The sequence below is a fragment of the Chiloscyllium punctatum genome, chromosome 39, assembly GCF_047496795.1.
Source record: "Chiloscyllium punctatum isolate Juve2018m chromosome 39, sChiPun1.3, whole genome shotgun sequence".
In the NCBI taxonomy this organism is placed as follows: Eukaryota; Metazoa; Chordata; class Chondrichthyes; order Orectolobiformes; family Hemiscylliidae; genus Chiloscyllium; species Chiloscyllium punctatum.
The window spans coordinates 58659367-58685594 of NC_092777.1; the positions used below are offsets into that span (position 1 = coordinate 58659367).

A 26228-nucleotide genomic window follows, 5' to 3' on the forward strand; every position below is an offset into this window, starting at 1 on the left:
TGCCAGCATCTGGCCCATGTCCCTCCAAACCCTTCCTATTCACATACCCAACCAAATGCCTCTTAAATGTTGTAATTGTACCAGCCTCTACCACATCCTCTGGCAGCTCATTCCATACACGTACCACCCTTTGCGTGAAAAAGTTGCCCCTTAGGTCTCTTTTATATGTTTCCGCTCTCCCCCTAAACCTATGCCCTCTAGTTCTGGACTCCCCGACCCCAGGGAAAAGACTTTGCCTATTTATCCTATCCATGCCCCTCATAATTTTGTAAACCTCCATAAGGTCACCCCTCCCAGCCTCCGACACTCCAGGGAAAACAGCCCCAGCCTGTTCAGCCTCTCCCTGTAGCTCAGATCCTCCAACCCTGGCAACACCCTTGTAAATCTTTTCTGAACCCTTTCAAGTTTCACAACATCTTTCCGACAGGAAGGAGACCAGAATTGCACGCAATATTTCAACAGTGGCCGAACCAATGTCCTGTATAGCCGCAACATGACCTCCCAACTCCTGTACTCAAACTCTGACCAATAAAGGAAAGCATACCAAATGCCTTCTTCACTATCCTATCTACCTGTGACTCCACTTTCAAGGAGCTATGAACCTGCACTCCAAGGTCTCTTTGGTCAGCAACACTCCCAAGGACCTTACCATTAAATGTATAAGTCCTGCTAAGATTTGCTTTCCCAAAATGCAGCAGCTTGCATTTATTTGAATTAAACTCCATCTGCCACTTCTTAGCCCATTGGCCCATCTGGTCAAGATCCTGTTGTAATCTGAGGTAGCCCTCTTCGCTGTCCACTACACCTCCAATTTTGGTGTCATCTGCAAACTTACTGACTGTACCTCTTGTGCTCGCATCCAAATCATTTATGTAAATGAGAAAAAAAAGTAGAGGAGCCTGTTTTCCTGATGAAGGGCTTTTGCCTGAAACGTCGTTTTTTTTCCCCCTGCTCCTCGGATGCTGCCTGACCTGCTGTGCTTTTCCAGCACCACTCTGGTGTAAACTCCATAGTTGAAGAGCCAGCCAGAGTGGACACCAGTTCAATGTAAGGGATGGATTTTGAGGGGGGGGGACATTGTGAGGTCAACCTTTTTTTTTTGCCCAGGAGGTGGTAGTGATCTGGAATGCACTACTTGGGAGGGTGGTAGAGGAAAACTGTCTCAAATCATTTTTAAAAGAACCTGGATGCACACTTGGTACATAATGTTCAAGGCTATGGGCCAAGTGCTGGTAAATGAGACTGGGTTGAAGGTCAGGTGTTTCTTGTGTGTGAATGCAACCTCAGTGGTGGGAGGGCCTTTTCTGCACTAATTCTATGAAAGTAGGATGAGTATTGTAAATAGTTATCTCATAATAACTTTGCAGGGTTTCTGTACCAATTGATTTTTTTTTAACCAGTCTGCTATGAAATCAGAATAAAGCACATTTTGTATCATAAACATTTGACATGTGTTTCCACCTGTTAGCTGCACCCCAACTAGTGTTCTGCTTTCTGTTGAGGAACAGTAGAGATGCAGTTGCTTTCATCACTAGTCCTTGTGCCCACCCTGTCATCTTTTTAGTTGATTGGAAATCATTGCATGAATACCAACAAAGCCTCTGTAATAATACTGAAAATGTTTAATTTAATTGCGGGTCTATTATGTAAGATTTAAGATCTGTGTGGAAATTTGTAAGCAGAAAATATCTTCAGATGGAAGAAATACAAATTTATATGTATTAACTTCTGTAATTGCAGATTCAAAGAACACTACAGTCAATGAAATACTTTTAAATGTAATGTTGGAGGATGAATGTACATTAGGTGGTTAGGATCTGCTTCAAGACTGGTTACTCTTCAATGTCTCCTATACGATCATAAGATATAGGAGAAAAACTCAATTACTTGGCCTATTGAATGGCAAAGCAGACTCAATCATGGCTGATATATTTCTCAACCCCCATTCTCCTGCCTTCTCCTAACTCTTGATCCCCTTACTAATTAAGAAGCTACCTATCTGTCTTAATTACACTAAATGACTTGGTCTGCACAGCCTTCTGTGGCAATGCGTTCTGCAGATTAACCATCCTCTGGCTGAAGAAATTTCCCTTGTAAGTTCTAGGCTTGTGCCCTTAGGATATGCCATAAGCCTCCCCTCTTTTTTTTTTTTCTTTACCCAATCCTATATATCTCTACTTCTCCAGGGTTCCCAGAATGCGTTGGTCATACCTTTTTATCATTATTGGAACATGTTGGTTGCAGTTTCTTCCCAGCACTCTGAATGTAGATCAGGTTGACAAGAAAACCATCAGATATCAAACCAGAACATGTGGCTACTATGAGAATACAATGTGTAAACTTGCTCTTGTGGGTCTACCTACACAAATGGACTACAGCAGTTCAGCTTGGTAGCTCACTAACACCTTAAGGGCAAATAAGGTGGGTGTTAAATGCTGGCTTGGCAAGTGATGCCTACATCCCATGAATGAGTACAAAAAGGCACACTATAAGCAGCAAACGTGCTCTTTCATTTTCACCATCAAGTCTATTCTGAAATTCGCTAGGAAAAAGTGAGGACTGCAGATTGTGGAGATCAGAGTCGAGAGTGTGGTGCTGGAAAAGCACAGCAGGTCAGGCAGCATCTGAGGAGCAGGAGAATCGACGCTTCAGGCATAAGCCCTTCATCAGGAATTGTGCTTATATTTGAAGCTAGTAGATGAGTTCTTCTCAATTGGATGTGTCCAATTGGAATTAGCTATTCCCATCAGGATGTTACAAAATGTAAAGATTGGTTAACCAATCACTTGATTGTGTATATCTTTTTAAGCAGATATTAATTACATAATCGTTTTAGGCAGACACTAAAGTTCATTAATGAAAAGTTACTATAAATAAGAGGCTGGTTTCTGATTGAGAGACATCGACATGTGAAACAGTGCATAATTCTAGTTGAGGCACTCAAGAAAACTTAACAATCCAAGATTTTAACTAAGTTTTAATGTTTACCCAGTTGCGTACTAGAGTGTGGATTATGCTCCATTTTATGTCAGATCTAGATGTGCAAGGAGATAGAATAATTTTGACTTGCAAATAGATTATTTTGTAGTTGTGTTGAGCATGCAGGCAGGATAAGTGCTAAAATGCATGCTCACTTGAGGAAAAAAAAACTGGTTAATTGAAAAACTTGGCATTCTAGACCATAATCGAATTAGCTTTTCATTTTGATGTACCTTTTTATATAGCTAATGAATAAATTGTGATCCATGGCAGTCACAAACTTCTTCCATATGTGAGACTTGAGCCATTGAAGTATCTCACTAATTTACATAGAGTCATAGAGATGCACAGCATGGAAACAGACCCTTCAGTCCAACCATCCATGCCAACCAGATATCTCAACCCAATCTGGTCCCACCTGCCAGCACCCGGCCCATATCCTTCCAAACCCTTCCTATTCATATACCCATCCAAATGCCTCTTAAATGTTGCAATTGTACCAGCCTCCACCACATCCTCTGGCAGCTCATTCCATACATGTACCACCCTCTGCGTGAAAACGTTGCCCCTTAGGTCTCTTTTATATCTTTCCCCTCTCACCCTAAACCTATGCCCTCTAGTTCTGGACTCCCTGACCCTAGGGAAAAGACTTTGTCTATTTATCCTATCCATGCCCCTCATAATTTTGTAAATCTCTATAAGGTCTCCCTCCACCTCCGACACTCCAGGGAAATCAGCCTCTCCCTGTAGATCCTCCAACCCTGGCAACATCCTTGTAAATCTTTTCTGAACCCTTTCAAGTTTCACAACATCTTTCTGATAGGAAGGAGACCAGAATTGCACGCAATATTCCAACAGTGACCTGACCAATGATATAATGGAAGTATTATTGTCCAGTTTATGCCTTGTTACTACAATTTCTATGAAGTACCAGTACGCCTGGCCTGAAACACTACCATATCCTCAATGTCCTCTACTTAGAGTTGCCAGATCTATGGGCTGTGGACTGTGCACAATCTGCCAAAGCATTTCACATGGCCTGAAGTTTGCTTTACTGGCAGCTGTGAACAGCCTGGGGTGGGAAGCTGTGCTGGTGCTTTTATGGGCTATGTTTGGGAATTTGAAGCTTTCAAGGAGATTCCGGCTTGAAAGGCATGTGCTGCAATATGGGGAGAAGGCAGTGTGTCAGGTTGTGGTGGTAGAAGGGGTGGGTAGGATTGATAGTCAGGCCGCTGCGTCATTCCTATTAATTTGTGTTTCCCAAAAACATTGCACATTGATTAGGTTTTTCCTGCCCTGATTTGTATTACTGCTTTCTTTTTGTCCATTCAGTCAGGAAGCCGAGTCTCCCATTGACCAATGGGAATCCGTACTCAAAGAAATCACTCTTTAACAAATTAGTTTCCAGGGAGGAATGTTGGAGAGGAATAAAAAGCAAATTGCGCACTGCCTATTTCAGTGTAAAATATTTGGGGTAATCTTTATGAAAAGTTTTTCAATTACATAATCCCATGGATTGTTTTCATGAAGTAAATGGTTGCAAAGAAAGACAAAGAAGAGGGATTGGGGGTAGTAAGGGTTGACCGAGATAGAAAAGAGGGAGTGCAGGTGAGGAAAAAGATGGAGGGAAAGCGCGCTGAGAGGAGCAAATGCTATGCTAAAACTCCACTTACAACCACCATTTTCATGTGAATCCTACCTAGGCCAGCTGTGTATGCCTCACACAAATGCTTGGTCCCAGTCACTACCACCTCCCCTGGTGATCATGATTTGGGGCTAATTTTTTTTTCCCTCTTCCCCCTCTCTCTGTAACTCTGCTTATTCTTTGGCAAAGTTTGGCTTTATTTTTGAGTTTTGTTTGGTACTTTTTAATAATTTCTATTTACTAAATTATATGCCTTTTTAAAATTAAACTTTGAATAATTCAGGTTGTGGCAACCCTTTCTGAAATTTGCCTACCCTGAGGAAGAGTAAAATTGAAATGTTGCTCATTGCCAACTTTTGAAAAGGTTTGACAATCCTATTCTGTCTTCTATCTGTTCATATGCCTTTTTTTATTATAACTATAGAGTCCAAAAATACAAATATTTTCTCAAACAATATTTGAGTGTACACAAGGCCCAAGCACTGTTCAATTTTGATTCCTGTGGGAACATTGCTGCCTCGACTTGCATCTCACCTTTTTTATTTCTGCTTCTTTAATTATTTAGTTGGCTCTATGTCCCACTTCCCTTGCTATCCTTTTCCTAATGCTCTCTATCGATTATGCTGTAACAAATTTAAAAAATCAAATCACACGTTCTTATTTTTGTTACAACTAAGCACAGATCCTCAAATAACAAGAGAATGTTCTGCTTGACCCAAAATTAACAACTTCTTCTAAAGATTTATGATCATTGTCATGAGATGATGGCTACAACACATGCCAAGGATTTATTTCAAGAACCCTGCAGGCAGAGAGATCATTTGTTTCCAGCTTTGCCAACACCAGTTTGATAGTTGCCTGGTAGTCCTTTTTATATAGTGTTATATAAACATTGACTCACTTCCTGCTGAACTAGATTTTATTACCTAAATCCCTAACAGTAACATAATCATTAGTCCCTCGAACATGACTAATCATTTGAAGAGTTCCGCCAGGGTCATAACTATTCATGTAATACACTAATGATGTGGACAAAGGAGTTGAGTGCATTGTTGCTAAGTTTGCAAGTGACCCAAAGGTAGGGGGGGACAGGTAGCGATGAGGAGGTGGGAAGACTGCATAAGGATTTTAAGCTAGGACATTGGGTAAATAAGTGCAAAATGGAATATAATATGGGAAAATGTGAGATTATACATTTTGGAAGGAAGAGTATTCCCTAAATCGGGAAAGGTTTGGGAAATCTGAAGCACAAAGGGACTTGAAAAAATCCTTAACTAGGACTCCTAACTTTAACATGCAGGTTCAGTGGCAGTTAGGTAAATGCAATGTTAGCATTCATTTTAGAGAGGGCTAGAATACCAGAACAGGCATGTACTCCGGAGGCTGTATAAGCCTCTGATCAAACCACATTTTGGAATATTGAGCAGTTTTGGGCACTGTAATCTAAGGAAGAATATGCTAATATAAGAATCAGTTCAGATTCAGTAGATTAATTTGGATGAAGTGATTGAATGAATGTTATTTTGAGGAGGCAAGTGTCCAAGACACCATTGCCTACGGTGAAGGTGAAATTGCTAATTTGGAGTAAGTAAGGAACTCTCACATAAGAGTATGAGGAGGAAATGATGACTAACTTGGCTTTAGATATTGATTGAATAGACCTAACAGTCTTTTGTGTTCCTCACTTCAAGTAAACTTCCTGTATTTGACTGGGAATAGTTAGGATAAGGTGAATGTGGTCTAAATTTCACTGATTCAAGTTGTTGAGTCTGCTATTGGAAGATTGTTTGAGTCTCCAACATAGACCTGACTTCCATAATCTAGTAATTTTGAGTTTGGAATCCTGCTATAGTTCAAGAGCAATTTTCAGCCAATTTTCTCTTGTCAGTGTTTTGGGCTTAGATGCACCCTGACAGCTGGTCTTGTTCATTTAATTGCAGATCACACAAGATCACTGGTTTGGTGCGTTGGCTAAAGTTTATAGATTTTTATGCTAGTAAGCCACTTAAGTACTTTTGACTAGCTAAAGCTATGTAGAAAATTTAACGTGGAATCTCCTCCCTATTGGAATTATGGGGTACCTACACCAGGTGGACTGCAGTGGTTCAATGTGGCTCACTACCTTCTCAAGAACAACAAACGTTGGACAATATATGCTCGACCAGCTAGCAAACCCCACATCCCATCACTGAATTGTTTAAAATTGGTCATAGTGCATCTTAACAAATCTAATTTTATATATTCTTTATTGTTGATGTAAACATTTTACAATGACCATGCTGTTTCTTAAAGCAACAGTGGGGAAATGTAAACATGTGTTTCAAAGGATATCAGTCACTTTGAACTTTTGAACTGCAACTGGAAGCAGGATTAGGCAGTTCAGTTCCTTTGGACCTGCTCAATCATATAATGAGGTCATCGCCAATCTGATTAGAACATCAATTCCACATTCCCACTTTCACCACTTGCTTAACAAGAATCTATCCATCCCAGCCTTGAAAGTTAAACAAAGTTTCTGTTCCCTCCTTTTTGGAGGAAACTTCCAATGATCCTTGAAGAGAAAGTTTCGCCTCCTCTCTACTGGTGATCCCTAGTTTTAGATTCTCTCCCTGTCAAGGCGCCACAGGATTTTATATTTCAATCAAGTCCTCTCTCTCTCTCTCTCTCTCTCTCTCTCTCTCTCTCTCTCTCTCTCTCTCTCTCTCTCTCTCTCTCTCTCTCTCAACTTCTGTGGAAGATTATACATGCCATTTTGTTATTTACTTTAATTGTCTCACTGCTTAACACACATTTTGTGGGGTACACTAACTTTGGTACTTTGATCCTTTATTCTAGATTGGATTACTATTGCCAATAATCTTCTTCACAAGTGCCATATTAATCAGAGGGTGACAAAGCTTTGTGAGTGTGATGCAGGTGTATTTATTGCCCTTTATGAAGCCATTCTCGGTGAAAAGGTCCCAGGTAAGTGAGTCACAATTAATAATTAATTTGTAATAAATCCTAAATTGAGAGTGTAGTGCTGGAAAAGGTCAGGTAGCATCCGAGGAGCAGGCGAATTGATGTTTCGAGTGAAATCCTGTTTCGTACTACAGTGATTTTCAAAGTTCTATTATGCTGTGCTGTGTATTCAATGAGAGTTGTAACATGTAACTTTTAAAATCTATTACAGATTACATAGCTACTCCCAAAAGTCAGGAAGATGATGTCCATAACGTACAGGCAGTGATAGATTCATTGGCTTTGGACTACTTGCAAATCAGTTTGTCGCATATAACTGGTCAGTAATAAATAAAGCTTGAACCTCGATGGAAAACACAATCTGGGGGTAGGGAGGAAAATGTTCGCACAACATTTAGTTGAATACAGACAATGGATTATTTATCTATTGTTCACGAGGTGCTGTGTTCAGAATTTTCTTTCTGATTCTCAGGCTGCCTTTTTTAAATTAACATTGGCAACAATTTGAAGCAAACGATCATGCAGCGTTCTGTCCTCTGTTGCATCAAAGTACAGTAGCACCTCGACATACGAACGACCCCGTTCACGAACAAATCAGTTTACGAACAGGATTGTATGTAAAATTTTGCTTCAACGTATGTGTGAAATTCAAGGTACGAATGCAAAAAGCCAGTGTGTGACCACGTGGTTTCATTGTTCTGCTTTGCTACGCACTTGTTGAATGTAAAAGCTGTCTGGCCCCGCGTGATCTCATTCAGTTCGTCTTTGGCGCGTGCGCTGTGAAAGGCGTTCGTTGCTACGTCCAAGCATTCCGAACAATAGGAAAAATTGATTCGGTTCGCAAACTGGGAGCCAGAATGGATTAAGTTCGTAAGTCGAGGCGCTACTGTATTAGAAATATGGGCATAAATTTAGGGTAACAGAAAAAGGTAATTTGTCAAAAAGCATTTGTGTAAATTGATGCTCTTTTGTTTCCTCTTGCTTAGGAGAGAATATTATTCAGAGTGACCAAGAAAATATACGGAATTTGTTAGAAATCTTTGATGGTTTGTTAGAATATCTCACAGAACAGATAAGCGATGTTTCCTCCCAGCACGGTGAGTAGTTGTGATTTTAATAAACTCAGCAGAATGAAGAGCTGCCTAGTTGACTAGTCTTTGAAAATTGTTTATTCATTGATCATAACCCACTTTTTTATGACACAACTTAAATTAAGTGTAAACCTGAACTTTGACCTTAGTACTTACAGGAAACATCCCTACACATGCATTGCAGAAGTTCAAAAAAACTCACCACAACTTTTCGGGTAATTGAGGATGACAGAGTCAGCAATGTCCATGTCTCAGAATTGCAAATAAAACAAAACTTAGATTGTGCAGACTGTGCTGAAGTGCTCTTTTAACTCCTTCCATTTCTTTCAGATCAAAGTGGTGTGGCATGGGTACCTTCATAGGCCTTAATAATGCCTGTCTCTTTGTTTCATGTACTCCACGTTCCTCCCTCCAGTCCTTCTCTGGCCCATTCCAACACCTTCCTCCAGTATATTAATGACATCATCCATGTTGCCTCCTCTCTGGGATTAGAGAAAATTATCTATTTTGTTTTCTACCCTGCTGTCAGCTTTACCTGGTCCATCTGATTTCTCCTTTCTCCTCCTCTTTGACATCTGTTTCCATGGGGATAGGCTGGTCACCAATATCCACTATATTTACTCCCACATTTACTTTGACTGTACATCCTCACACCCTGCTTCCTAGAAAGAATGTAGGACATAGAAATGTACAGCACAGAACAGGCCCTTAAGCCCATGATTTTGTACCGAGGATTAATCCTAATATAAAATAAAATAACCTACCTACACATCCTTCAATTCACTGCTGTCTATGTGCATGTCCAGCAGTCATTTAAATGTCCCAAATGACTCTGCTTCTACCACCGCTGGCAACTCATTCCATGCGTTCACAACTCTATGTAAAGAGCCTGCCTCTGATGTCTCCTCTATACCTTTCTCCTAATATCTTAAACCTATGACCCCTGGTGCTAGTCATTCTTTTCCTGGGGAAAAGAGTTTGGCTATCGATTCTATCCATGCCTCTCATACCTTGTACACCTCGATCTGGTCATCTCTCTTCCTCCTCTTCTCCAGAGAGAAAAGTCTGAGCTTAGTCAACCTCTCTTCAAAAGACAAGCCCTCCAATCCAGGCAGAATCCTGGTAAACCTTCTCTGCACCCTTTCCAAAGCCTCTGCATCTTTCCTGTAATAGTGACCAGAAGTTGACACAATATTCTAAGTGTGGTCTTACCAGGGTTTTTTAGAGCTGCAGCAAAACCTTGCGACTCTTAAACTTGATCCCCCTGTTAATGAAAGCCAAAACACCATATGCTTTCTTAATAACGCTATCCACTTGGGTGGCAACTTTGAGGGATCTGTGCACTTGAATGCCAAGATCCTGCTGTTCCACCACACTGTCAAGAACCCTGCCTTTAATCCTACATTCAGCATTCTGGTTTGACCTTCCAAAAGGCGTCACTTCACATTTATCTAGTTTGAACTCCATCTGCCATATCTCAACCCAGCCCTGCATCCTGTCGATGCCTACTATCAATAGCACTTCCAATCTTTGTGTCATCTGCAAATTTAATAACCCACACCTCAACCTCCTTGTCATAGTCATATATTAAAAACTACAAAGCAGAGGCCCAAGAACAGAGCCCTGTGGGACACCATTCACCACTGACCTCCAGGCAGAATACTTTCCATCTACAAGCACTCTCTGCCTTCTGTCAGCCAACCAATTCTGAATCCAGAGAGCCAAATCTCCGTGTCCCATACCTCCTGACTTTATGAATGAGCCTACCATGGGGAACCTTGTGAAATTCCTTGCTGAAGTCCATGTACACCACATCCACTGCCCAGCCTTTGTCAACTTGTCTCGTCACCTCCTTCATAAGATTTGTGAGGCATGACCTGCCCCCTCAAAGCCATGCTGACTGCTTTTAATCATGCTATGTTTTTCCAAATAATCATAAATCCTATCCCTCAGAATTCTTTCCAAAACTTTGCTGACCACAGACGTAAGATTGACTGGCCTGTAATTGCCAGGGATTTCCCTATTACCCTTCTTGAAAAAAGGAACAACACGCACCACCTTCCAATCCTCCGCTACACTCCTGTGGAGAGTGAGGAAACAAAGTTCTTCGCCAGCAGCTTAGCAACCTCCTTTCTTGCTTGCCGGTGCAGCCTGCGATAAATCTGGTCTGACTCTGGGGACTTACAATCTTAATGGTTACCAAAGTTTCCGGCACATCAACTTCCTCAATCTTTGATCTGTTCAAGCCTGTTTCCCTGCTCCTCAAAATTCTCATTCACAACAAGGTCCCTTTCCTTAGTAAAATCTGAAGCAAACAACTCATTTAAGGCTTCCCCTATCTGCTCTTACCCCCGCACACAAGTTCCCTACGCTATCCCTGACCGGCTCTACCTTCTCTCTGATTGCTCTCTTATTCCTCACGTATGAGTAAAATGCCTTTGGGTTCTCCCTAATCCTTCCTACTGAGCCTTTTTTGTGTCCTCTCCTAGCTCTCCTCAGTCCATTTTGAGCTCCTTTCTAGTAAGCCTGTAATCCTCCAAAGCTTTCTTAAATCCTTGTTTCCTCCAGCTTACGTAATCTGCCTTCTTTTTTGACGAGAAGCTCCTCCATTCTTGTTATCCAAGGCTCCTTTTAATCTTAGCCCTTCTTGCCTGTCTCAGAGTAACAAATTTATGTATCACTCACAATACCTGCGCTTTAAACAGTTTCCACATGTCTATTGTGCCCTTTCTGTGGAACAATTGCTCCCAGTCTGTACTTCCCAACTCCTGTCTGATAGCATCATTTCCTTTTTTTCCAATTAAATATCTTCCCATGTTAACTGTTCCTTTCCCTCTCTATGGCTACAGTAAACGTGGGGCAATTGTGGTCACTGTCACCAAAGAGTTCTCTCACCACGAGATCTGACACCTATCCTGGCTCATTGCCAAGTACTAAATCCAAAATGGCCTGTCCCCTCATTGGCCTGTCTACATCCTGAGTAAGGGAACCCTCCTGAATACACCTTACAAGAACAGTGCTATCCAAACCATCTGCACTAAGGAGGTTCCAATCAATATTGAAGTCACCCATAACAACCCTGCTACATCTGCATTTTTCCAAAATCTGCTGGCCTATGAGTTCTTCGATCTCCGTACTGCTATTAGGGGGTCTGTAGAAAACCCCAATGAAGTGGCTGCTTCCTTGTTGTTCATAACTTCCACCCATATGACCTCCTCGACAACCTCCATTTCTGTAGTTGTGACACACTCCCTAATTAGCAATTCTACGCCCCCTCATCTTTTTCTTTTTTTTTTCTCCCCCATCGCTGTTCTTTTTAAATGTTCTAAGCCCTGGAATATCTCGCAACCATTCCTGGCTGTGTGAAACCCACGTCTCCATTATGGCCACAACATCATAGTCCCAAGTACTGGTTTATGCTCTTAAGTTCATCACTCTTATTTCTGACGCTTTTTGCATTTTAAAGTAGACACAATTTAACCGGTCTCTTTGTTTCATTACATGAGAAACTTCCCTGATAGATCCACCACATCCTGTCACTACCCCCCCCCTCCCTCAGATGTTTAGCTCTTGTTCCCACACCCCTGCCAAACTAGTTTAAACCTTCATGAACCACACGAGCAAATCTCCTACCTAGGAAATTTGTGCCCCTCTAGTTCAGGTGCAACCTGTCCTTCATGTACAGGTCCCACCTTCCCCAGAAGGCATCCCAATGGTCTTAAGTATCTGAAGCCCTCCCTCCCGCACCAGCTGCTCAGCCATGTGTTAAACTGTACTTGCTGCCTGTTCCTCACCTCACTATCTTATGGCACTGGGAGCAAACCTGAGATCACTACTCTACTCGTCCTGGTCTTCAGTTTCCAACCTAATTCTCTGTAGTCACTTCTCAGATCCTCAGTCCCTTTCCTGGCTATATCATTGGTGCCAACGCGTACCGCGATTTCTGGCTGCTCACCCTCTCCTTTCAGAATCTTGTAAACCTGATTTGGCAACATCCTGGACCCTGGCACCGGGGAAGCAACATATTTCCAGGAGTCCCGTTCCTGATCACAATCTCCTGTCAATCTGTTAACTATTGAGTCCCCTACCAATAGTGCTTTTCTATCCCCCCCTTTTTCCCCCCCCCCCCCCCACCTTCTGAGCTGCATTGCCAGAGACCTGACAACTATGGCTTTGCCCTGGTTGGCTGTCCCCACCAGAAGTATCCAAAACAGTATACTTATTGCTGAGGGGAACAGCCACAGGGGATCCCTGCTCTGGCTGTTCCCTTTACTTCCCCAACTGTAACCCAGCTGTCCTTATCCTGCGCCTAAGGAGTGACTACCTCCCTGTACATCCTCTCAATGTCCCCCTCAGCCTCCCGGATGATCTGCAGTTCATCCAGCTCCAGCTCCAGTTCCCTAACTCTGTTTTCAAGGAACTGTAGTTGGTTGCACTTGCCATAGATTTGGCCAGTGAAGGCATGAGTTATGCCTCCCTCCTGCAGAAGGAACATGCAACTGCCCCATCAGCCTTCCCCCACTAATCTAATTTATGAAAGCCTACACAGGACTAAATGAGGGAGAGGAGAAAGAGAACCTGAAGAACCTACCGAGTTTACAGACTCTGAAGGTTAGAGGAAATGGGTGAGAGGGAGACCCTACGGTGTAGGGTTTCCGGTTGAGATCTCATCCACTTTCTAAAAAAAAAATTGCTCTCTTACTCTTCCTGGCAACCCTCGCTTCTTTTTTAAATTTCCCTCCCACCCCCTTCCCCCCACCCCCTTCCTTCGCTGCTGTGTAAAAAGATTCGATTCCATTTTCCCAATTTAGTCGTCTGTGTCACATCCCATGGTAGGCTGGTTAGAAAGATTAGATTACACATAATACAGTGAGAAATAGCCATTTGGATGCAGAACAGAGGGTGGTGGAAGAGGGTTGCTTTTCAGACTGGAGGCCTGGGACCAGTGGTGTGCCACAAGGATTGGTGCTGAGTCCACTGCTTTTCATCATTTATATGGATGATTTCTATGTGAACGTAAGAGGTATGCTTAGTTCGTTTACAGGTGACACCAAAATTGGAGGTGTAATGGACAGCCAAGAAGATTGCCTCAGGGTACAATGGGACCTTGATCAAATGGGCCAGTGGGCTTAGGAGTGGCAGATGAAGTTCAATTTGGATAAGTGTGAAGTACTGCATGTTGGAAGGACAAATCACTTAATGGTAAGGTCCTGAGGAGTGTTGCTGAATGAAGAGATCTTGGAGTGCAGGTTCATAGTTTGTTGAAAATGAAGTCACAGATAGGACAGGACAGTGAAGAAGGCATTTGGCATGCTTTCCTTTTACCGGTCAGACCATTGAATATAGGAGCTGGGAGGTCATGTTGCAGCTGTACAGGACATTGGTAGGGCTACTTTTGGAATACAGCATGCAATTCTGATCTCCCTACTGTAGGAAGGATTTTTTTTGATACTTGAAAGGATTAGAAAAGATTAACAAGGATATTGCCAGGTTTAGAGGGTTTCAGCTATACCAAGAGGCTGAATAGGTTGGTGCTGTATTCCCTGCAGCATCTGAGGTGGGGAGTAGGGGTGACCTTTTTCGAGGCTCATGAAATCATGAGGGGCATGGTTAGTGTAAATAGGCAAGGTCTTTTCCACTGGGTGGGGAGTCCAAAATTGAAAGCCATAGTGGAAAGATTTGAAAGACACCCAAGGGGCAACTTTTTCATGCAGTGAGTGCTGCATGTATCGAATGAGCTGCCAGAGGAAGTGGAGGTGGCTGGTATAATTACAACATTTAAAATAATAGGAAGGGCTTAGGATATAGGCCAAATGCTGGCAAATGTGACTAGGTTGATTTAGGATATCTGGTTGGCATGGACAAGTTGGACCAACTCTGTTTCAGATTCTGTCTGATCTGATGATGCAAACTTCAACAAGGGGGCCACCAAAAGGTCAACCTTCTTCCTCCACTGAGGTTTTCTCACCACTGTGATTGATAGGGCCCTCAGCTATGTCCAAACAATGCAGAACCTTGGCCCTAACTGTATCTCTCCTTCAACTGCTGATGGGGTCCTCTTTGTCCTTACCTACAATCCCAACAGCATCCAGGCAATTTCTGCCATGTCAAGCAGAATGCCACCATTCATTCCCCTCCCTTGTCTGCCTACTACATGATCATTAACTCTGGGACACCTTGGTTCACTCTCTTCCTCCACTCCCAACATGTCCACATGCCCCCATGCACCTTCCCTTGCAATGCAGAAGGTGTAACACTTGTCCATTTACTTCCACCGTCTTCACTGTCCAAAGCCTGAGGCACACTTTCCAGATGAAGCAGCACTTTTCCTGCACTTCAATCTAGTCTACTGTATTTGCTGTTCAGTTTCTCTGCTATGCTGGGGAGACAGCGCAGAGTGACCGTTTTGTAGAATATATACCTTCTGTCTGCAGAAATTGCCCTAAGCTTCCAGTTGCTTGCCACTTCAATGCAGCACCATGATCTCTTGGCAGCACCTGTCTCCGGCTTGATGAGGTGGTGCAGCAAAGCTCAGCACAAGCTGGAAAAACGGCACCTCACTTTCCACTTGGCAACCCTGCAGCCTTTTGGACTTTGTATCAAATTGAACAAGTTTAAGGCTTGAGCACCTTCTCCCATGTCCTTACCCAACCCCCATGGAGCAGGCTTTGTCATCACATGCTCTGCTACCACAAACATCCCATTGTCAACCACTAATGATTTCCAGGATTCTCCCAGGCTGACCATTTTTACTCCTCTTGTCTGATGTGTCCTTTTTCCTCTCCTGCATGCTTTGGGCTCTATCTCCAGTTATTGTGGACTCATCAGCACGCTCTCTCCTCATCTTTTCCTCTCTTGTTTACACTCAGCATTGCCACAAAAGCACAGACATGCACACACTATCACGTCAGGAAATTAAATCCTGATCTTCAAACTACACTGATGTATCTGGTCTCTGCTGAAACTAAGAGAGATGGTACAATTGGCCTCTGTCTTGCTTAAGAAGTGGACAATTTTTGACCTGGTTCTTGCTGTAAGTTAACTAACTAAATCTTAAGAAGCGTACCTTTTTTTGATGAGGAAGCATTGGCCTTCGCTATAACTCTCCATACAATCAGATAGCTTTTCAAGGCTCGTGAATTGACATAGTGAATTATGACTGATTATTATATGAAGACAAATCCTTTGAGGAGGCAAGGAGGAAAAGATGAAAGAACTTTAAAAACAGAATTGCTTTTTACTTTGGTAAATAAAATTAGTTTGAATTTTTTTTCTCTAATATGCTTGTATTTTTAAAATAGATGATCCTGATTTGCTGTCTAATGAAGCAATATCTGTAATAAGAAGTGTACTTCAAGAAGAATTCAGGGACCCATACAAAGAGACGGTACCTGATGCAGGAGCACATTCATCAAAAGCGTAGGATCTTTTTTTGAATTTAGTGAACCTAAGTAATATTTTATTTCCTGAATTAATTACTTCCATACAAGAAGTTTTGCTTGTACAACAATTGCTTTGTCTGAAACAAAAACAGGAATTTCTGGAAAATCTCATTAGGTCTGGCAATGACTGTAGAGGGAATAAGTTGATATTTTTTGGGTCCAGTGACCCTTCATCAGCTTTGACTCAGTTGTGTTCTCTCGAATAGTTCAAAACCTCAAATTCAAATCCTGCTCCAAGGCAAGAGTATGCAACTTACGCTGTCACTTAAAATGCTGTGCTAAGTGAGTGCTATGTTATCAGATCACTTTGTAAATTGCGTATTAAGGTGATCCTCCTCCTGAAAAAAAGGGTGATTTTATTTAGATGCATGGCCCCTTTAATGTTTATAAACTCACTTGTGTAACTTAAAAGGACTGACTTGATGTGGCTGCATAGCTTCCCCCAGCCTACCTATTCAGTTGGATGTGAAAGATTTTTATAGCATTATGCGAAAGGGCGACAGGAGGACTTCTGGCCTACAATCCTATCTCCGTTATTCTTTAAGTTTAATGATGCTGGTTATTTTCCAAACTGGCTGCTGTGTTTTGTCAAAGTTTTAAATTTTTTAACAAAAATAATGGAGATGGTATCTCTTGAATAGTGATTTTGAATATGGTTGTTAAAAGGTGCCTCCGGCCTTATTATTGCATATTTAGTTATCCGGCTGCAAGAGAAAATTTCCATCAAAATAAACTGCTTGAATCACTAATATGCATCTAAATACTGTGGCTACATCAGAGGCTGGGATTTCTGGAAGTAACTTTTGTCCAGAAGGCATAAGTCATGAATATGTTGGGATACACTTTTATGATGGTACTAATGGTTTTAAGAGATCTGTTTTGTCCTGATTTTTGTTTTGAGGGGAGGTTGACTCTGGTATTGGGTGGTCTGTTCCAAGCCAATAAAATAAACAGCTTGTGAGGCCTTGGTTGTTTTTTTAAAGTTGGAACAATTTAAAGCAACAGAACCAGGATTTTAGTTTAACTTTCAGTAGCGGTTGGGGTTTGGAAGCTGCTGTATATTTCCCCCTGCTATAGCAAAATGCCTGCTGCTCTCCCATCTGTGTTCTCTTTCCCGCTCACTCTGCCAGAGTTTTCTGTTGATGGTCTTTGCTCCTGGACTGGAGAAACATTGCCTGTGAGGCAATCTATTTGCCTCTGCCAAGGGTGTGTTTATGGCATGTTGCTGTATTGGAACATTTGCTGTTTATTAGTTAAATAATCTAATATTCTGTTAAGTTTCCAGCAGAGTTGTTGTTCCAATTCTTTCTTTTAGTATGCTTACACTATAATAAAGTGTTTTTCTTCAAGGCTGGTAATTTGACTAATTGAATTATATCTGGAACACAATACTTTATACTTGCCTTTTTTTTCTTTCTTTGGAAAAAAAGAGAAAATCTGAGTCTAATCCAGCTTCATAATATATTTTTGAGGAGGTTAGGTTTGGTCTGGTCCATAACACACGCTCCACCTGCGTGAATGAGTACAGCTTCAGCAACAATCTTCTAACTCCATGCCATCAAGGACTAAATTGCTTGATTGGCAGTTGTTTATAAATGGTCCACATTCAACATTTACTCCCTTCTCTATTGCATAGTGGCAGCAATATGTCGCATTTGCAAAATGTAGTTAGTCAAATCACCAAGTCACAGTCCAAACCTGCAAACTCTGCCACCTGGAAGAGCGAGGCAATAGCTTTGGGGTAGAACTATATCTTCAAGTTCCCACCCAAACCATACACCATCCTGACATTATTAGTGCTTGAAAGTCTGAGTAGTAACAGACTCCACATTAACTCTGCTTTCGCCTGCTGAGTTTTGCCAACAATTTGTTTTTTGTTGTGACATCATTAGTTCTTTGTTTATTATGAGTGATCTCTAGTGCTGGGTTAAACTGCTGGTGCTGCTTTCTTGTTCAAAACTGATTCCAAAGATGACTTCTGTTCAACAAGGCAGCGCGCTGAACCACTTTCAGGATAATTGGGGATGGGTAATAAAAGCAGACTGAGCCAATGGTGCCCACGTCCGATGAATGAAAGAATTTGGAGAGGGGGGGGAAAAAGAAACTGAATCTAAAACTAACTACAAAGCAGTCCTATGTTGTAACACTGTCATGGTGATAACATTTCAAAACATTGATGGGAACAATTTGAGTTCTACATATGTGATAATCGAAATAAAACTTTTTCTTTGCAGTTGTGCCTATTAACATTCTTGAGCCTGGCCAAGTTTTTTTAACTGTTTTGTCAAAACTTGCATGTAATTATAAACTATATAATCTGATTTTTCGCACATTTCAAAAATGATTTATTTTTTTTAAACTGGTCTAGCTCATCACCTTCTGCTACTACCTGGGATGGAGCAGGATCTGAATCCACCAATGAGCTCATCCGACTTGGTGAATCTGCTTGTACATACAGCCACAGAAAGAATGCAGGTAATTGCTGATTCTCTTTCAATAAGACACAGTATTGTGGTCTGTGGTTACATTAGTTTTGCTGTATGATTTATCACATTAATATTTTAAAAATTGCTCCTCCTGTGTCCATTACTACATTTTTTATTGGGGCCTTCTAATGCAATTTAAAGTTTGTTTTAATTTGTATTTGACCTTTTTTTAAGGATTGTCTGTCTCTTTTGCTTTCTTGAGACCTGTCTGAATATTATCAAATTGTCAAGCAGTCAGAACAAAAGTTAGAAATATTGGACCAAGGACAAAATGGATTTTGCTCCTTTCCTCTTGGTTCTGCACCTGTACCTGACACTAATGGGGAAGAAATGATGAAACCAGGAAGTAAGTGAAAATATAATGTTGTTTATAAATGGTGCACTCTAGCTGGGTGAGGAACATGGATTTTCTTTTATAAATAACTATGCCTACTGGGATACAGCTGTAATTGTTTTTGACTAGGAGCTTCTGAATTTGAATCCCAGGACTGCCTCAATTATTTTTTTTTCCCCCCCCTACTCAGCAACCTGATCCCTTGTCTTCTGAGTAATGGGGAGATGTTGGCCTAGTGGTATTATTTACTAAACAATTAATCCAGGTAAACTTATGGGTACCTAGATTCAAGTTCCACCATGGCAGATGGCTGAATGGCATTCAGTAAAATTATAGAATGATAACCATGAAAATGTGGTTGATTTGTTAGAAAAACCCATCTGGTTCATTAAGTCCTTTTTAGGAGATTTGCCATCCTTACCTGTTATGGCCTACACGTGACTCCAGATCCACAGCAATGTGTTTGACTCTTAACTATCCTCTGGGTAATAAGTGCTAGTCTAGCCTGTGATGCTTACATCCCATGAATAAATTAAAAATGGTGGTATGACAGGAAAATATTAGCAACAAACCGTTGTGGAAAGAGATGATATTTCAGGTCAACTGTTTTGTAATAAAATAGGAAAAAGATGCAGTGAACTTTTTAAGGCGAGTTGAGAGCTTGGAAGTAGTGGCAAAGGGAAGAAAGAATGAGATGAGGAGGTGGCAAGTGAAGAAAGGATTAAAGTATAAAATGGTGCAATTCAAAAGGAACACCTCTAAATTTTTTCCATTCTGATGAAAGGTCATTGCTCTCAAGCATCAGCTTTGTTTATTCCACCCGCCCTCCACCCTGTGAAGTAAAAACTAAATATGTTCATCACTTGAACTCTTTTGCAGTGGATCAAGTTCTTTTGTGTGAGACCTAAGGCAGCATGTGTGTTTCACAAAAGTTGATCCTCTGCTTTTTACTATTGAAGTTACTTGACCTAATTTAAAACTTTTTTTTATTTTGACTTTTGTTATTGCAATTGTACAATAATATCTGATTTCACAATATAGATAACTCTCAACTTCTCTGAAATGCAGAAACAGCAAGCCAGAGCAAAAACAAGTATGGTCTTCTCAGAAGCTGAAGTAATAACCTATATTATTAAGATTTGGTTCAAGACTCAGTAGCATTGTGAGCAATTTGCCTGAACCGTTCATTACAAACTTTTAAAAAAAATTTCCTCCAATACTGTTGTGTTGTTGATGGATTAACTTGGGGATCTAGACCAGTAATCCAATGCAGCAGGCATCCCTGACTGCCAGCATTAACAAAACCTCGTGGAAGCTCAAACTAAAACATTAGTGTCGCTATTAAGCCTCGTCTAGGGTGTCTGGATGATTCATGAAGACTATACATTTTCAATCTGTACCTGTGACTTTGCTGAAAATGTACATCCTCTATATCTGACACTGATAAAGATTTGGTTTTGAAAGACCATGACGAGGCTCAATATTGCATATTATAATTTTTCCTGATGAACTATTTGAATATTCCATTCAAAAACTAGGGAGAATTACTGTTTACAGTTTTGCCATTTCTAACAAATATTCCAAATGTAGTGCATTTAAATGGTCACTGGCCATCTTTTATATTAGACTGTTTGTTTTAAAATAACATCTTTGTTTTTTTTTTAAAAGGATCTGTTGATAATTTGCCTTCCAAAGATCATTCCACTGGATTAATCACTAATGCTTTGCAGCTTGGGGAGCCCATTCGACCTGCCATTCCCTTGCAGTCTCCTTACCACCCTCCTGAGTATGGGCCTCCAGTCCAAGGTGCACACTTAATTGGTTATCAGTCTATCTCTGATACGACATTAGTGGCTAGTGAGAAAGACCAATCCACCATCCAGACAGGAGAGCTGAAAGTGAAACGAGTAACCCCTGTTCATAATGTGAGTAGGTTGAAATTTTGAATGTACTTTTGATGTAATTAATCATGTTTGCAGACCACATTTGTGGATCCTGCATTAAGCTTACTCCTGTTAAACACTTGTGATTCTACAGTAAATGTAGCTTTCTCTGTTTGAGTCAACATGGTTAACCTGTGCACCTTTTCTTAATTTTCAGAGTAAAGTCAAAAGAGGTTTGGTAAGGGACAACACCTGCTAGAAACTTCAAATAAAGCAAAGTTGCAGGTCCCACAGTATTTACTATAAATGGGACGATATGTATGTGAGGCATAGTTTTTGTGGAGTTATATCATTCCACATCAGAAAGTTTTATTATATCAAAATGATTGTCATGAGTTGATTTTAAGCTAATTAAAATTCAGCTACCATAGTTTTTACTGTCCCTTTATGAAACACTGATTTGGTATAGGAGCACAGGACTTTACTGGGCTTTCTAAAAGGGAATGTGATACACTAACCCAATCGCCAGCCGCTCCCACATTGATTAGACTGATGAAAGTGTAACTCTCTGTAATCCATTGATGAAAAAGCATTTTCTTTGCATCAATTTCTTAGCACTGCATTAGTTAATACTGTACTGCACTTTGAACACTGCCAAGTGTAGGAATGTCGAGGGGAGCAAAAATCTTAATTATTTGAGGTATAAGAAAACTGAAAGGAGTGCATTTCTTTATACTAATCGAAACTTTTTTTCCAAATGGTGAAAGGAAAAAGCCTAAGTATGCTTGAAGACTTAAAAATGCAGCAGGGAAACAGACCCTTTGGTCTGACCAGTTCATGCAGACTAGAAATTTCTAAATTAGTCCAGTCCCGTTTGTCAGCATTTAGGCCATATCCCTCCAAACCCTTCCTATTTATATACCCATCCAGATGCCTTTTAAATGTTGTAATTGTACCAGCCACTTCCACTTCCTGTGGCAGATCATTCCATACATACACCACCCTCCGTATGACAAAGTTGCCCCTTAAATCTCCTTTTAAATCTTTCCCTTCTCACCTTAAACCAGTGACCTCCAGCCCCGCCCCCCCCTCCCCCCCCCCCCCCTGGAAAATATTCTGTCTGTTTATCCTATCCGTGCCCCCATGATTTTATAAACCTCTATAAGGTTACCCCTCGGCTTCTGATACTCTAGGAAAAATAGCCCCAGTCTATTCAGCCTGTCCCTGTAGCTCAAATTCTCATTAGCAACATCCTTGTAAATCTGTTCTGAACTCTCAAGTTTCACAACATCCTTCCTATAGAAGGGAAGCCAGAATTGAACACAGTATTCCAAAAGTGGCCTAACCAATGTCCCATACAGCTTCAACATGATATCCCAACTCCTATACTCCATGCACTAGCCAGTTCTTTCAGATGGACAAATAACCTGCGAATGTGCAGCAGTACAGCTGCAATGGCATGATCTTCCTGACACCTCTCTGATCAACAGTGCGAATAGCTCTCATTCAATGTAAGAATCAACACCATACCTTTGGTCCAATGAGCTAAAAAGAATAACAATAACTGGCTATAACACACTAGTACCGAAGCATAAACAAAACAGTTTTAGTTGCGATTAAGCTGAGTAAAGAGAAGTTAAAAGAAGAACAATTAACATTTTGTGCAGTTACAGATATCTGTCAAACCATCTACAAACTACTCGATGAAGCAAAGCTCTAGGATAATCTAAAATACATCTTGGGGGGGAAAATACTGCAAAGATTATCCAATAAGTAGAATGATTCAAAAGAAGAGCAAAGTGAATTGAGAATAGCATGACTCGTTATAATAATGCTTGATTGGAAATAAGTGCAAAAAATAAACCTCTTAAATATTTAGTGCTCTGAAAAATGAGTTCCTAAACATTGTTTGAGTTTGATATAATCAACAGATAAGTATTATAAAGTGGAAGAATTGTACTTTGATGAATGCAGGAAAACAATTTGGTCAGATCAGAAAATGCTGGAAAATCTCAGCAGGTCTGGCAGCATCTGTAAGGAGAGAAAAGAGCTGACGTTTCGAGTCTAACTGAGACTTTCCAGCATTTTTTTTCTCTTTTGGTTTCAGATTCCAGCATCCGCAGTAATTTGCTTTTATTTGGTCAGATCAGAGGTTCTGAGACTACTGACATTCTCCTTGGTGCTTATCTTTTAGTTAATTGCATCTTAAATATCTATAATTTGCAAGCTATTTTGAATGAAGTGCATGTGAAATGGTGTTTTTATCTCCTTGATGTCTTGAATTCCCTTGTTCTCAAGGTTCCAGATGTGCATGAAAACATTCCTTCAAAGATGACACCATCAAGGTTATCCCCAGGTGAGAATGCTGTTTACTACTTCACCTCCTTAATACAGGAGTATGCTGTTCCATAGATTTGAATGCCAGATTTAGTCTGCACAGAATTGTTATCGAAGATTTACAGATAATTCTGAAACAGTGCTGGAAACACTCAACAGGTCATTTAACTTTTTGTAGAAAGCCAGAAACTTTATGATGAGTTCAAAGCTTCATTCTTTTTCATTACTGACTAGACCATTTATTGCCCAATCCTAGTTGCCCTTGAGAAGGTGGTGGCGAGAGTAGTAAAACCATAAGCATAGGGGAGAAGGTTTGGAGGACTGGCATTGGTAATCAGGGATAGTATCTCAGCTGCAGAAAGGGAGATCATTGAAGATGGTTTGACTGCAGAGTTATGGGTGGAAGTCAGAAACCGAAAAGGGGCAGTCCATTTACTGGGAGCTTTTAACAGGCCCCCCAATAGCAATAAAGACATTGAGGAACAGATTGGGAGGCAGAGTTTGGAAATGTGTAGAAGAACAGGGTTGTTGTCATGGATGACTTTAACTTTCCTAATGTTCATTGGAACCTACTTAAACTGCTCCATCCAAATTATTTGAATTGTCAGCTGCCGCAATATGCACATTTGGCTGACTAGAGGGGAGGCCATATTGGATTTGGCGCTTGGCAACGAACCATGCCATGTGTCAAGTCTCTTGGTGGGAGAGCATTTTGGTGGTAGTGATCACAACTCCGTGACCTTTACTATTCTCTTTGGAGAGGGATAGGAGCAGATAGTATGGGAAAGTATTTAATTCGGGGAGGGGAAATTACAATGCTATTAGGCAGAAACTGGGGGGTCCTAACTTGGGAACAGATTTTCTCGGAAATGCAAAACACAAATGTGGAGCTTATTTAGCAAGCACCCAATAGTGCTGGACAGGTTTGTTACACTGAGGCGAGGAAGGGATGGTAGTTTGAAAGAACCTTGGGTGATAAGGGATGTGGAACATCTCGTCAAGAGAAAGAAGGAAGCCTGCTTTAAGGTTGAGGAGGCAAGGATCAGACGGCTTTAGAGGATTACAAGGTAGGCAGGAAGGAACTGAAGAATGGACTTAAGAGAGCTAGAAGGGGGCATGAAAATGATTTAGCGGGTAGAATTAAGGAAGACCCTAAGGCATTCTACTCACGTGAGAATAAAAGGATGGCCAGATTGAGGGTAGGGCTGATCATGGATAGTGGAAGGAACATGTGCCAGGAGTCATAGGGGAGATCCTTTAATGAATACTTTGCTTCAGTGTTCACTACTGAAAGGGACCATGACGTTTCTGAGATCAGTGTGAAACAGACTGATCTGCTAGATCAGGTTAATGTTAGGAAGGAGGATGTGCTGAAAACTTTGATAAACATAAGGATAGATTAAATCCCCTGGTCCAGACAGGATAGAGTTGAGTGTGGTGCTGGAAAAGTACAGCGTCAGGCACCATGTGAGGAGAAGAAAACTCGACGGCCCTACATCCGAAATGTCGATTTTAAAATTTTTTTTTGGATTTTTTTCTTCCTGCTCCTCAGATGCTGCCTGACCTGCCACACTCCTGACTCTAATCTCCAGCATCTGCAGTCCTCCCTTTCACCCAGACAGGATATACCCTAGCTTACTACAGGAAGCAAGGGAAGAGATTGCTGAGCATTAGGCTATGATCTTTGCATCCCCACTGTCCACTGGAGTAGTGCCAGATGATTGGAGGGTGGCAAATGTTATTCCCTTATTCAAGAAAGGGATAATCCTGGGAATTACAGACCAGTCACAGTTTTGGAGAGGAATCTGAGACAGAATTTGATTACTTGGAAAGCATGGCTTTGTGAGGGGCAGGTCATGCCTCTCAACCTTATTGAATTCTGAGGATGTGACAAAACATGATGAAGATAGAGCAGTGGGTGTGGTGTACATGGATTTTTAGCAAGGTGCTTGATAAGGTTCCCCATAGTAGACTCCTTCAGAAAGTAAGGAGGCATGGGATACAGGGAAACATTTCTGTTTGGATACAGAATTAGCTGGCCATAGACAGTGGGTGGTGGTAGATGGAAAGTATTCATGCTGGAGCTGGGTGACCAACGGTGTTCCACAGGGATCGGTTCTAGGACCTCTGTGATTTTTTTTTAAATGACTTGGATCAGGAAGTGGAAAGGTGGGTTAGTAAGTTTGCTGTTGACACAAGGGTTGGTGGAGTTGTGAAGGTTGGTTGCAATGAGACATTGACAGGATACAGAACTGCGCTGATAAGTGGCAGATGGCGTTCAACCTGGAAAAGTGTGAAGTCATTCACTTTGGTAGCTCAAAGTTGAATGCAGAATACAAGGTTAAAGGCAGGAATCCGGCAGTGTGGAGGAACAGAGGGATCTTTGGGTCCATGTCCACAGATCCCTCAAAGTTTCCAGCCAAGTTGATAGGGTTGTTAAGAAGGCCTATGGTGTGTTTGCTTTCATTAGCAAGGGGATTGAGTTTGAGTCACAAGGTTATGCTGTAGCTCTAACGAGCCTTGGTTAGACCACACTTGGAATATTGTGTTCCGTTCTGGTTGCCTCACAGGAAAAATGTGGAAGCTTTAGAGAGAGTGCAGAGGAGATTTACCAGAATGCTGCCTGGACTGGACGGTGTGTCTTATGAAGCAAGGTTGTGGGTGCTAGGGCTTTTCTTGTTGGAGCAAAGAAGGATGAAAGGTGATTTGACAGGTGTACAAGATGATGAGGTGCATAGATAGAGTGAATAGCAAGAGACTTTTCCCATCACAGATTTGTCTGTCACAAGGGGGCAGAATTTTAAGGTAATTACAGTTAGGTTTAGGGGAGATGTCAGAGGTAGGTTTCTACTCACTGGTGGGGAGCAGACTTTTTAAAAACCCCGAGCCCCAGAAGAAAGGCATTTAATCGATTAACCAAATAATCGATTGTCCAAACTAAATAATGCCTGCCCATCTCGTTTGGATAATCTAGGTTGCCCTGTATAGGGTAATCTGATCTTAGAGTAAGATAAAAGGCTGGCACAACATCAAGGACCAAAGGGCCTATATTGTGCTGTGCTGTACTGTT

General features: G+C 41.3%; 1 protein-coding gene across 1 annotated transcript in view; it reads left to right on the forward strand.

Annotated features, from left to right (window-relative positions):
* Nucleotides 1-26228, forward strand: part of LOC140464110 (centrosomal protein of 95 kDa-like) — a 66070-nt gene that overhangs the window by 1830 nt on the left and 38012 nt on the right. The window contains exons 2-9 of the mRNA XM_072558837.1: nucleotides 7460-7588; nucleotides 7797-7904; nucleotides 8572-8682; nucleotides 15978-16095; nucleotides 18487-18593; nucleotides 18807-18950; nucleotides 20607-20863; nucleotides 23120-23177. Coding sequence (XP_072414938.1) covers nucleotides 7460-7588; nucleotides 7797-7904; nucleotides 8572-8682; nucleotides 15978-16095; nucleotides 18487-18593; nucleotides 18807-18950; nucleotides 20607-20863; nucleotides 23120-23177 — 1032 coding nt within the window. The remainder of the gene's footprint in view (nucleotides 1-7459; nucleotides 7589-7796; nucleotides 7905-8571; nucleotides 8683-15977; nucleotides 16096-18486; nucleotides 18594-18806; nucleotides 18951-20606; nucleotides 20864-23119; nucleotides 23178-26228) is intronic.